Source organism: Mytilus galloprovincialis, chromosome 5, assembly GCF_965363235.1.
Source record: "Mytilus galloprovincialis chromosome 5, xbMytGall1.hap1.1, whole genome shotgun sequence".
NCBI classification, from domain to species: Eukaryota; Metazoa; Mollusca; class Bivalvia; order Mytilida; family Mytilidae; genus Mytilus; species Mytilus galloprovincialis.
The window spans coordinates 8,866,245-8,879,067 of record NC_134842.1 but is presented as its reverse complement, the minus strand read 5'-3'; the positions used below and the strand labels follow the sequence as shown (position 1 = coordinate 8,879,067).

The 12,823-nt window shown below is 30.5% G+C and overlaps 1 protein-coding gene across 18 annotated transcripts in view; it reads left to right on the top strand.

The window, feature by feature from the left end:
- LOC143075075 (uncharacterized) overlaps positions 1–12,823 on the top strand; it is a 133,501-nt gene that overhangs the window by 32,203 nt on the left and 88,475 nt on the right. For 17 of the 18 annotated variants that reach the window (XM_076250342.1, XM_076250337.1, XM_076250343.1 and 14 more), the window contains exons 3-7: positions 1,311–1,465; positions 2,543–2,645; positions 3,266–3,451; positions 10,101–10,199; positions 12,060–12,155. In XM_076250342.1, the coding sequence (XP_076106457.1) occupies positions 1,311–1,465; positions 2,543–2,645; positions 3,266–3,451; positions 10,101–10,199; positions 12,060–12,155 (639 nt within the window). Of the gene's footprint in view, positions 1–1,310; positions 1,466–2,542; positions 2,646–3,265; positions 3,452–8,119; positions 8,265–10,100; positions 10,200–12,059; positions 12,156–12,823 lie in introns of those variants that run through there. The other variant, XM_076250354.1, reaches the window with a different exon arrangement.

The window sequence follows — 12,823 nt, the reverse complement described above, 5'->3', positions numbered from 1 at the left end:
AATGTTATCTTTACTATAAATTGAATAAATAGCACTGAATAGGGTGACACGTTGTCGCTACACTCCTTTAAATATACACATGTCATAACTTTATTTCCACATCTGTACCTAGTGCTCAAATGTATAACATTCTAAATGAAAACTGGATTCCACCTAGTTCTTTTCCTTTTCATAACTGTGACGTGAAATGTACGGGTTAAAAAGATGCTTCTAATATGCGTGGCTGCACTATTTCCCATGCATTGTCTATTCAACTTCACAGGACGAAATTTTTTTCTCACAAACAAACAAAAAAATACACCCAAACAGCCTCATTAAGATCACAAAACTTTACCAACACACATGATAAGATGCAGCTAGAGGAATAGATGCAAGGGGTGATACAGCAAAACGGGTAGATATGATCTGTAATTAAATAGTTTAACTAATCAAAAAGTTTATTTAGAGTAACCATATGCCAGATGAACAAAAAGTGTGCCATTTATTGAAAAACATATGGTTTGGTATAACAAGAAAACTTCTCTAGTGTTCAAAAACATTTCTCACAAAACCCTTCCGCTTCAAGCTCTGGATCCGCGCCTGCATATATGATACATATTGTTTGAAATAGAATAATAAATTACAACTCATTGAATTGCAGTAACTTTTGCTCAATCAACATGTGATTTGGACATTTCTTTCAAATTGTTTGGCTTTAAGAATTAAGCTTTATGCACTTTTATGCCCCACCTACGATAGTAGAGGGGCATTATGTTTTCTAGTCTGTGAGTCCTTCTGTCCGTCTGTATGTTTGTCCCACTTCAGGTTAAAGTTTTTGGTCAAGGTAGTTTTTGATGAAGCTGAAGTCCAATCAACTTGAAACTTAGTACACATGTTCCTTATGATATGATCTTTCTTATTTTTAAACCAAATTAGACTTTTGACCCTATTTTCATGGTCCTCTGAACAAAGAAATTAAAAGTGTGAGTTTCAGGTTAAAGTTTTTGGTCACGGTAGTTTTTTATGAAGTTAAAGTCCAATCAACTTGAAACTTAGTACACATGTTCCCTAATGGTTGATCTTTTTACTTTTAAGGCCAAATTAGATTTTTTACCCCATTTCACGGTCCATTGAACATGGAAAATGATAATGTGAGTGGGGCATCCGTGTACTTTGGACATATTCTTGTTTTGGTTTTTTTTTCTTCATTTTTTTTTTCCTTGTGTACTTGTGTCTTTGATAACAAATATGTACAATTTATTATGATTGTTATTTGTGTATTCCATTAATGTTATAAAACATATTTTATTTGAGATTTTTTATAATTACAGAAGGTGATGTAGCTGATGACCAACCACCGGAAAGAAAGGGACATAAGAAAAACTTCAAAACCCCCATAACTACACTAAACATGAAGTCAGATCCTATATCAACAATACTTGATAAAATAGATGCAGAAATATCATCCTTATCAAGGTCACAGTCGGTAGGTTTAATCATTTTAATAAGGTCACAGTCAGTAGTTTAAGTTAAATAAATTTTATGTTATATATTGTAGCAATAATTTTCCACAATACTCTTACCAGTATACTTTCAGAATAAAGTTTTCTTTCTGCATGCATTACATTGTAAATCCTGTTTGTCTGACTTTACATTAGACAGATAAGATTGGGAGTTTTCTCCTTTGATCAGCAGCTATTAGATTTTTAGGAAAATCTTGTCAGAAATTATTTATTTTCAAAATTTGATAGGCCTAAAAGGTTTCTTTAGTAATATATTGTCAAAAGCAATCATTGTGTCCCTATACTTTATATAAGACTGTATAGAAAATATTAAAAGATTTTTTAGAACTTCTGTTCTGACAAGGTTTTAACCACATTTGTTTGTTAAAAAATATAAAATCGATGTGTTTGTTATGAAACAAAACAGAAAAGCTAACTGTCTTTCAATTTCCTTCTTTTTCTGAAAGTCTTGCATATAAATTTTATATTTTCCAACAATAAACATCTATAGTTTATATGTGTTTATTCACCGAACTAAGATCTACATACACATTACAACTAATGACAACTGACATGATAAATGTATATCTTCTCTGGATTTAGAAATAATTATGTATGGAACCAATTCTATTTAATCACATTATTGTTGGAGCTATTCATTTACGTTTAAATCATTTGACAGCTCTTTGAACTCTTTACACTTAAATGAATTTATTCAGAAAATTTGATATGCAGCTTTACATCTATTAAGAATAATAGTTACATTTTATGTACATTTGATCATTGTTTGTCATTTTAATCATGGTTGATTACCTTGTGGTTTAGGTTATTGGTAAGATCTGCATATAATGAATTGAAATAAAGGTCAAACCTACTCAGCTCACCTGATATTTTGGTCCAGTGTAAGTTATTCTTGTCATTTGCCTTTCTGGTTTTTAACTTTTCACACTTTAATCATTTTCTCAAACAAACCTATAACATTTTATATCTTATGTATTAGATATTGCCTTATTTGCATCTGCCCTTTTATGTCATTTGTTTAACGAAAAATGAACTTTCAGAGTGCAGGCACAGCTAGTACTGTTATACATCGACCTTCGAGTAGGTCAAGGTCACCTCACAGACCAGATGATGAACTTACCAGAAGTCAACTAGACAGACCAGGTATTAGTTACATATTGTCATTTCTCAAAACAATCCTAAACATACTCTTATTTAGACAATCCTGAAAATGGCTTAAAAGTTACATGATTTTGTATTGCAATTTTTTTATATTTATATTATAAAAATAAGATGTGCTATGATTGTCAATTGACTGAACTTAACTCTTCAAAAAAATGAAATGTCACAGAAATAAGCAACTATAATATATGTCAAACGAGAAAACTTAAAGCCTAATTCATGAACAAAATAATTAAACAAAAAAAGGCCTTATTAATGAACAAATTAATGTAAACAGAAAAACAAATATGACATACAGCAACAAACAACAAGCACAGATGCTATCAACTTTGACAACATTCTCAATAGATTATGTGATAGTCGTGTTTTACACAGAAATTGATAGAAAAAATTTAAAAAATTTAAAGTTTCTGTTTGGTCGTAACATCATTTGCAATTATACTGAAACTAAGTCATGTAATTTGTTTGAATGAATGCTTCATCAGTCTCATTTCTGAAATCTATAACTTTTCTTTTTCCACCATGGAATCATAATAATATGTACATGTATTAGGAAACATTATTTTAAAGAATGAACCAATTTGATTGTCTTTGATATTTAGGACCAATGAGAGCCACACACAAATATAATGACAGTTACTCTGGATCATCACGAGGTAGAGAAATTCCTTTGGTGAATGGTGATATTAAAATCAATGGTGATATAAGAGTCAATGGTGATTCCAGAATCAATGGTGACGCCAGACACAATGGTGTGGCATATATGTATAATGATATGGCAAACGATAGTAAGTCAAGTTAGATAGCTGTTAAATGTGTCAATTTAACAGGAAAGTTTGTTGTAGATTGCACTTTGGAAAAACATCTGTTTCACATACTACGCTTCAATAGGGGAGATATATATAAACAAAATATTTTTGTTTTGTTTACATACTGGTTCCTAGATGTGATTTCTATGTTTCATCTCATAGAGACATATCTTGAGAATGTTACCAGTATAGATACACTTGTAAGACCTTGTAAGTGGCAAAGAAAACCCAAAGTGAAGGTAGGGATATTACAGAATTTTAGTATAAGTTTAAGAAGTTTGTGGCATATAAACATTGAAAATATGCTGAACAGCCCTTTGATTTGACCTTTGAATAAAAAAGTAGAGTATATCAACTTTCCATTCTAGGGTATATTTTTTTTATGAAACTGCATAGTAAATGTGACAAAGTTTTAGCCACAAAGGGAGTTTCTATGAGAAATTGCATTGTCTGTATTTACATAAGTGCAACCTGTTATCTGTAATTTGTTGATTATACCCATCGTTTGTGTTCTTTACTGCACTAGTGTAGCATGATCCTCATTAAACACCCATTCACACTCCTTTATATTAATAGGAAGAAGTTAATCTATACTTTTTTCATATTCAACATGTTAGGTTGACAAAACACATTTGCTCCTCATAAAAGAAAACATATTAAATTCCAAAAATTAGGTAATGATTTGAATATAAGAGGGGAAAAAATAAAATTGGATTTAATAGAAACTTTATATTGTTTGGTTTATATACACGACTCTTTCATGTCATTTATCTAAACAGATCAATAGCCGTCAAAGTTTGTAATTATTGTTAAATATTCCCTTCTATCATTGAGTATTACATAACTACAGCTATGCTCAAAGGATGTTGACTTCAGCGCTATGCAAATTGCATAGAAAGATTTTATTTTATACATATATATTGTAGATATTAGTATATAGTAATATGATTTAACTATAACATAATTATCTTAAGGTTGATGACCCCTTCTTAAGAACTATATATTACAAAATATTCAAAGTGCAACAATATTAAATCGGTAAAAATACAGCATAAAAGTGACCTGCCATTTTGTACACATATCAAATGGAAACCTTGTTAGAAGCAACACTTTTATTTCATTTCATTTCAATGATCTTCAGGATTTAGTGGCAAATAAAGCCTAGATTATTTTTTTTAAACCACAGACATTATTATAGAGATGTTAGTTATAAAACTGAAACATAGATCACTAACTTGTTTGTCTGTGATGTGCTAGCGTTTATTGTCTTCACCCTTGTAATCCAAAATGAATCACTAAAGTTAAGCACACCCTTAGTAAATGGTTTACTTGAATAAGTCTGTTTTATACTTGTTTTAACTTTTAAGACTTCTTCATGTTACCAAATGCTCAATCTGTTAGACAAGAATAAAATAAGAGTATTAAAATACTTTTACAAAACATAACTGAAAGTACAGAATGTTTTAATGGTGCCTTTTTATGCCCCACCTACGATAGTAGAGGGGCATTATGTTTTCTGGTCTGTGCGTCCGTTCGTCCGTCTGTTCGTCCGTCCGTTCGTTCGTTCGTTCGTCCGTCTGTCCCGCTTCAGGTTAAAGTTTTTGGTCAAGGTAGTTTTTGATGAAGTTGAAGTCCAATCAACTTGAAACTTAGTATACATGTGCCCTATGATATGATCTTTCTAATTTAAATGCCAAATTAGAGTTTTGACCCCAATTTTACGGTTCACTGAACATAGAAAATGATAGTGCAAATTTCAGGTTAAAGATTTTGGTCAAGGTAGTTTTTGATAAAGTAGAAGTCCAATCAACTTGAAACTTAGTATACATGTTCCCTTTGATAAGATCATTCTAATTTTAATTCCAAATTAGAGAATTTATTCTAATTTCACGGTCCACTAAACATAGAAAATGATAGTGCGAGTGGGGCATCCGTGTACTGTGGACACATTCTTGTTTATAATAAATATATATTGGTTTGCAGTCGTACTGATTCCTATATTCTTTCAAATATTTTGAAGTATAGCATTTTATGGATGTTTAATGAATTACCCGTATAAGGCAGTTTTGTTTTAACCATGTTCTTTGAAGAAGGGGCATTGTTGGCTGTGTAGTCTAAGTAGTCACTAGCCTGTCAACACTTAAGATTGTGAGTTCAAATACTGCACAGGGCAGGGCTCACGCTACCAGGCGACTTGGGCGAAGAAGTCGCCTTCCCGACCGTCACTTCGCTTTCCCCGACCCCCAAAAGCGAAATCAATTCGCCCTGTTCTTGACGATACTCGCTTTCAGTCGCTTCCGTCATCGGACATTTTCAATTTTTACCAAGTTGATGAAACATCAATTTTTTATTGATAATTAAAGAAATTCAGACATAAACGATTCATTATCTTTAGAAAAGAGGTTGAAGCATTGTCTTCGCAGTGTGTAGCAGGTTATTTGATAAAAATACAACTTTTTATCACTTCATGCATTTTCGCAAGTTCCGGTGCTTGTTACTCGAAAACGTACATCAACCTAAATTTCAGCGGCAAAATAAGTTTCTTACTTCATTTAAACGTGATAAAAGTTGCCTCCAGTAAATGTTTAATCCATTTATTGCGTTAAAAACGTCATGTTCCTTTTCAAATAATTTGTCAAACATCATTTATTTTTGTAAATTTTCTTGCATTCGTCCGCCATTGACCGATTTCTAAACTACGGATCTGAACCGGACCAGCTATGACCGAAACCCGTACTTTTACAATAATTACTACGGACGCACGGACGGAACAGCTGACAGAAGTATTGATCCCAAAGGGAAAAATTACGCATTCCACACAAATTAAGAGACTTTTGGTTACATCTAATTGATTGGTGTATATAATTCCCTATATATTTTATGGATTGTTTCAAACTATTGATTAAAGTTGCTTAACTCTGAGACTATTATACTAATTTCAATATATTATGGCCCAGCTTAATAACTTTTATATTTTTTTATGAGAAACACTGAATTTCATACACAAGATAATTTTTAATTAAATTGTAATACATGTAATGATATATTATAATTTCTTTACATTTTTTAAAATAAATTATTTTTTTAGTGCTAGATATTTAGTTGGAATAAGTTTCTCACAAGAACCTTAGTAAAACTTAAACAACTTTTAATTTCAAATGTTGCTTTAATTGTATTTTTTTTTCTCAGATATGAATTGAACAATATAAAAAGAACATTATTTGCCTATGGCCCTTTATACTATTGTAAAATCCAAACATTGTAACGCACCGCGCGAATGAGCACTTCTCTTTCAAATCTCACCACTTCTCCCTATCAGTTTCAAAAAGAGAAGTCACTTCTCCCTATAATTCTGAAGTAGTGTGAGCCCTGACAGGGTAGGTGCATTCAACTCTAATCTTAATTGCCTAGAATTGTCAGTTTTCCTACGGTAGGTTGTCCTCTCCGAGCACCTGCTTTCCCTAAAATAAAGACTGACTGAAACAAAAAAGCAGAATAGTGTTGAAAGTGGCATTTGAATACCAGTCAATCAAACAATGGAAGAAGGCCTTTTCTGTGATGACTATATAACAATTTTGGTTTCTTGTTTGTTGTTAGTGTAAGAATTTGTTAAAATAAGTACTTTTCATGTTGTGGCACACACAGTTTATAGTGAATACATTATACAAGAAGTATATAAATAATATTATTGCATAGCAATATGATAGGTTACATTCTGTGGGAAATATTATATTGCTATATATTATTGCATAGCAATATAATATTTCCCACAGAAAGTATTATTGCATAGCAATATAATATTTCCCACAGAAAGTAACCAAAAGTTAGTGTGCAATAAATTCCAATATTGCACTAGTGCAATAAATCTTTAAAATTAATTATGTCATCAACGACAAAATCTTAGTTTAAACCAATTTTTACTTTCAAATATTATATTGCTATACAATAAAAGGGTTATTGCATGAATATTGGGGAATATTGTCCCTTGTAGAACATATGTTGCACTCGCAAGATATGAAATTCTTCTCAGGACAATATTCCCCAATATTCATGCAATTCTATTCGGGACAATATTCCCCAATATTCATGCAATTCTACTCGGGACACCTGCTTTCCCTAAAATAAAAACTGACTGAAACGAAAAAGCAGAATAGTGTTGAAAGTGGCATTGAATACCAGTCAATGGAAGAAGGCCTTTTCTGTGATGACTATATAATAATTTTGGTTTCTTGTTTTTTGTTACTTCAAGAAATTGTTAAAATAAATACTTTTCATGTTGTGGCACACACAGTTTATAGCCAATACTATATACAAGAAGTACATAAATTAATCTTGTTAAAACTAATAACCACTAGTCTCAACTCTCTCCATTTATTATAGAATGAATGAGAACTTCTCAATTGCAGTTTGATTAAAACATTTTGTATTGAAGTGACATATATTTCTGTAGAGGGTGTGAAATACAACGTTTAAATTATAATGGTAAACTTTTACATGTCAATTCCAAACTCAAACAAAATCATTTAAATTAAATGTAAAGCGATTCTCTGTATAAACGGAATGCAACAATGAACAGGATTAGACTTAATCTGTCATTACTTAATCATGAAATACACCAATGTTTACTAATGCTCGAGAATTAAATGTGAATGTATTGCCGATCTTTTGAAAAAGCACTTTCATAAGACGTAGATTTTATTACGATTTTTGTGACTTATTTGACTTAGGAATTATTGTTATGATTTAATAATGGAGAATAATTGTGTAAAGAGACATGTCAGATTCAAAGATGGTAAATAACAATATTTATTTTACTATCAAAGGGAAAAAATACTTATAAAGCATGCTTAACACATTCTTCTTTTATTTGGAAATCATGCTGAAAATACTAAAAAAAAACCAAAGTAATGGTAAATTGGTAGCTTCCCTTTTTGTAGATATCTGAATTACAAAAATAGGAAATAGAACTGCGATTATGTATGTTAGTCTAACACTTGCACTCTAGACTTTAATTACTAAAACTGTGAAGATTAATGATAAAAGTTTGTTATTGAAATGTTACAGAAAAAAAAATGGTTTCATGAAATGTTATATATAATTTCAATGAAACATTTTCATGCAAATTTTTAGTTGTTAACAATTTAAACAGGTTGCAACTTCGGCTGACAATTTTTACCTTAGTCTATCTATTAAAAAATATATTGTGCACACAGAAAGAAATAACATAAGGTTCAGTCATGTTGTCCTGGATCTGTATCTTGAAATGTTTTTTAAAAAAAATAGAAAAATTTGGAGAAAACTTACTGAATGAATTTGGAATACGATTTTTTAATTATTGTATGTTGAATAATTTATCTTGAACAGAAAATTTCCACATATCTGTACAAAAGGGTTCATATAACATGTAAGGGATTAAGTCACTTTATGATAAGAATTATTGAAACCCCATATATTGCTGTATTGAGTATTAGCTACACCAATTATTGTATTGTCCTTGTGTATATGGGTTGATTGACTTCAGGTTGTAGGTTTACGTTCATTGATTAGAAAGTTAATTAGTTTATCATGTTTCTATTCTTTGAAGTTTTACTAAACAGAATGTTACAGTGATATGTTTAATACTTTTTCCTGTTTGGAATTGCCCTGCACTCCCCAAATAACCCCCCCCCCCCTTTCTCCCAACCCAACCCCCTAGAAGTTTACATGTCAAAGTCTGTTTCTCTGGTACTATAAACAATAGATAGTGTATGATATGATTGTAGGACGCACTTGTAGAAAAAACCTTTATTGTCATGACTTTGAACATATAAAAAAGAAGATGTGGTATGATTGCCAATGAGACAACTATCTACAAAAGACCAAAATGACACAGACATTAACAACTATAGGTCACTGTATGGCCTTCAACAATGAGCAAAGCCCATACCGCATGAACTCAGTTATGATCAATAAAGCAAGTGACTATTCGACTATTAGCATTAATAAAACACATCTTTTACATTAGACAAACTTTAAAAACTCCAACTGATCCTTATGAATCAGGAGCCTGTATGGTAATTCATTTGTGTTATGGTTGCTGTCTGTCACATTTATTTTTTTGCTTATTTTTTTTTATAATTTTATTACATTATGTCATGCTGTGGCCTATTATAGCATACAATGCAGTTTAAGTTTTAATCATTGTTGAAGGCCATAGGATGACCTATAGTTCCTTACAATAACAACATTTGGTTTCTTTAGATAGTTGTCACATTGGCAATCATATCACATTTTCTCCAGATGATTCATGAATATTTACCTGACCAAATGTCTTGTAAAAATCTGAGACTTTCAAAATCTCTACTGCATAGTTGTTGATATTCATGTTGATGTGCAGATTTAGTTGTGTTGTAGGTTTGCTGCCTCCAGATTTTAGTTGTGTTGTAGGTTTGCTGCCTCCAGATTTTAGTTGTGTTGTAGGTTTGCTGTCTCATTGATGTATACTCAACAATTACTTTGATTCATATGAAAAAAGTACAGTAACAACTCAGATTAAATTCTAAGATCAAGTTTTGTCAACCATGTTGCACTTCTTGGAATATGTTTCGAGAACAACCAAAAAAATGATGTTTGCTTATTTCGTTTACAGCTGAAGATATACAGAGGAGAAAAGGGCAAAGTGATTTAGAATCTGTTTCTGCTCACGATGTGGACGAAAAATTCAAACAAATTTTACGCAAGAGAACAGGTACTTATATCATATCAAACATGTTTATGACAATAATGAGGGGCAAAATAAATAAAAGACACGGCGGGGGCAAAAAAAAGGAAAACATATCTTGTCTGAGCAAAATAATGGTGGTGGGGGGGATATGAAAAAAAAAGGTTTGTCACATCAAGAGCAGTGAAATGTTCACAAGACAAGACAATGTGGGAAAAGAAGCAGAATTTGGAAAAAAGTTTCTTGATGTCAGCCCAACTTTTACACATGTTGTGACAGTAGTTAGAACTTTGGTGTTGATATGAATATCAATTATATGGTCATTTTGATAAATTTCCTGTTTACTAAACTGATTTTTTTTTTAAACTAAGGATATTCTTATCCCAGGCATAGATTACCTTAGCCATATTTGGCACAACTTTTGGGAATTTTGGGTCTTCAATGCTCTTCAACTTTGTACTTGTTTAGTTTAATAACTTTTTTGATCTGAGCGTCACTGATGAGTCCTATGTAGACGAAACGTGTGTCTGGCCTATTAAATTATAATCCTGGTACATTTGATAACAATTTACACATGTTGTGACAGATCATATACCAAAAAAGTTTATTATTTATTTTGGACTTTAAAAGTCAACGACTTTATGGTCTTATGTAGGAATAGAGTATTATAACCTTGTTAATCCTCAGTTATAATTAGTATAATCCTATAGTGTGGATTAATGGGTGATAATCTGTAAGCAATACACAAAGATAAATTTTATTGATCATTTTTATTAGAAGTGTTATAGACTAATGTGTTATATTTAAGGGGCACAAGAATAAAAGAATTTTATTAATAGATAAAGGTTTATTTACCAAATATACATAAAGAAGTTTTTGAAAGTATTACTTGTTTTAAATTGTCATTATCAACCCATATTATATATATTCCATATCATCCTTATAAATTATAATGCATGAAATATTTGCCACTAAATGTTAAGCTAACAACAATCAATCAATCTTTTATATTCTTTGTTAGTACTGTTTGTCCTTTTTATTAAGTTTTCATTTTTGTAGCATACAAAAATTTTGTGATCCCTGAATGCTCTGTTTTTTACATTTTGTTGTTTGGTTACTGACTACTGTGTCATTTTCCAATTCACTCTTTATAATAAGTTAGATAAGTTTCATAAGTTTCCTAAAATATTTTAGATTTATTACTTACAGTTGAGAAATATCACACCCAACAAAACAGCCTTAGAATCAGTTTTCTTTATATTTTTTAACAAATAAGACAGACAGTCAATGATAAGAATTTTTATGATAAAATTTATTATATGAATACTTAAAAAATGTAATCTATGCTTGAAAGGGAAAAACATGAAACAAATAGAATTAGACATTATAAATCAGCTAGGAATATCCAAACTTTTAAAGCATGTTTATGTCTTCTTTCCTGTCTATCATCAGACCTGCCAACTTTTGAAAATCTCCATGGGGGATTTAGTGCATGACCAGATTCTTAAGGGTTCCAATTATTGTGGCCTTTTTGTGTGCACTGTTTTTTACTCTTAAAATAGTCTCATATCTCTTCATTTTTCTTTTGGTATACTAATTAGCTTATACGTCTTGATTTCTTTTATTTGCATGCTTCTTGTACTTTTAAAATTTTAAAATTGACAAAATAACTTAAGTATAAAGAAATATAGCATTCTATTAAAGATAAAGGATAAAGTGAAGACCCCCGTTTCCCCCCTCCAATAACCTTCTGACCTTTGAATCATGACTCAAAGAAAATGGATAAAATTTGAGTTATCTTTCTTTGTGTTCAGAGGTGCTCTTAATCATATGCAGAAGATAAGATATTCTTTGAATTCAATATTAATCTTAATAATTTTTAAACAGGTTATCAAGACAAACCATCTGCGCCAAGTGATACAGACACAGTTAAAACAGAAGATTTCAACGGAAAATTCCAAGATTCATTAGTGTATAGTTCAGGTAACAAGCTTGGCTTTGAATTATCTCCCCTTCCCTTAGTTTTATCTTGAACTTATTAAAACTGAAAAGTTATCAAAAGTAAATATATGTCGTTTTAAAATTTATTTGGTATAAGATATGTAAATCTGAAATAATAATAGTACTAGGTACAGTTTGTATATAACAATCTTTTCAAAATTCTGTTTTAGTTTGATATATAAACACTTTAAATTTCCTTGTGCACTTATATATTGCAGAACTTACATATTTAACTTTACTATACTCTATAAAGATACCAAAATATTTATGATGTAAGCTTCATCGTTATTACCTATTTAAACATATATCTATATATGTACACTTCCAATGCTTTGTTAATAAGGAGCAAATAGAAAAAAATGCTTTTATTGATCTCAAGATCTTATAATTTTTAACAACAGTCTCTAAATGCTACTTTTATTTTTTTCCATTTCTTCTATTTCCAGTATTTTCATTTGCTTTGCATAAATGTCCAGTATATTTGTCTTTATTTATTTTGATAAGTTTAAATGTTCTCATATAAAACGACATTTAAGATGCAGGCTTAATATTTTGAACAGAAGAAATTTTCTGAAAATTTTGTTTCTTTTAAAAAATTATATCAGGAATATTAAGGAATTTTTTTTTACAAATATTTTTTATTTACTATT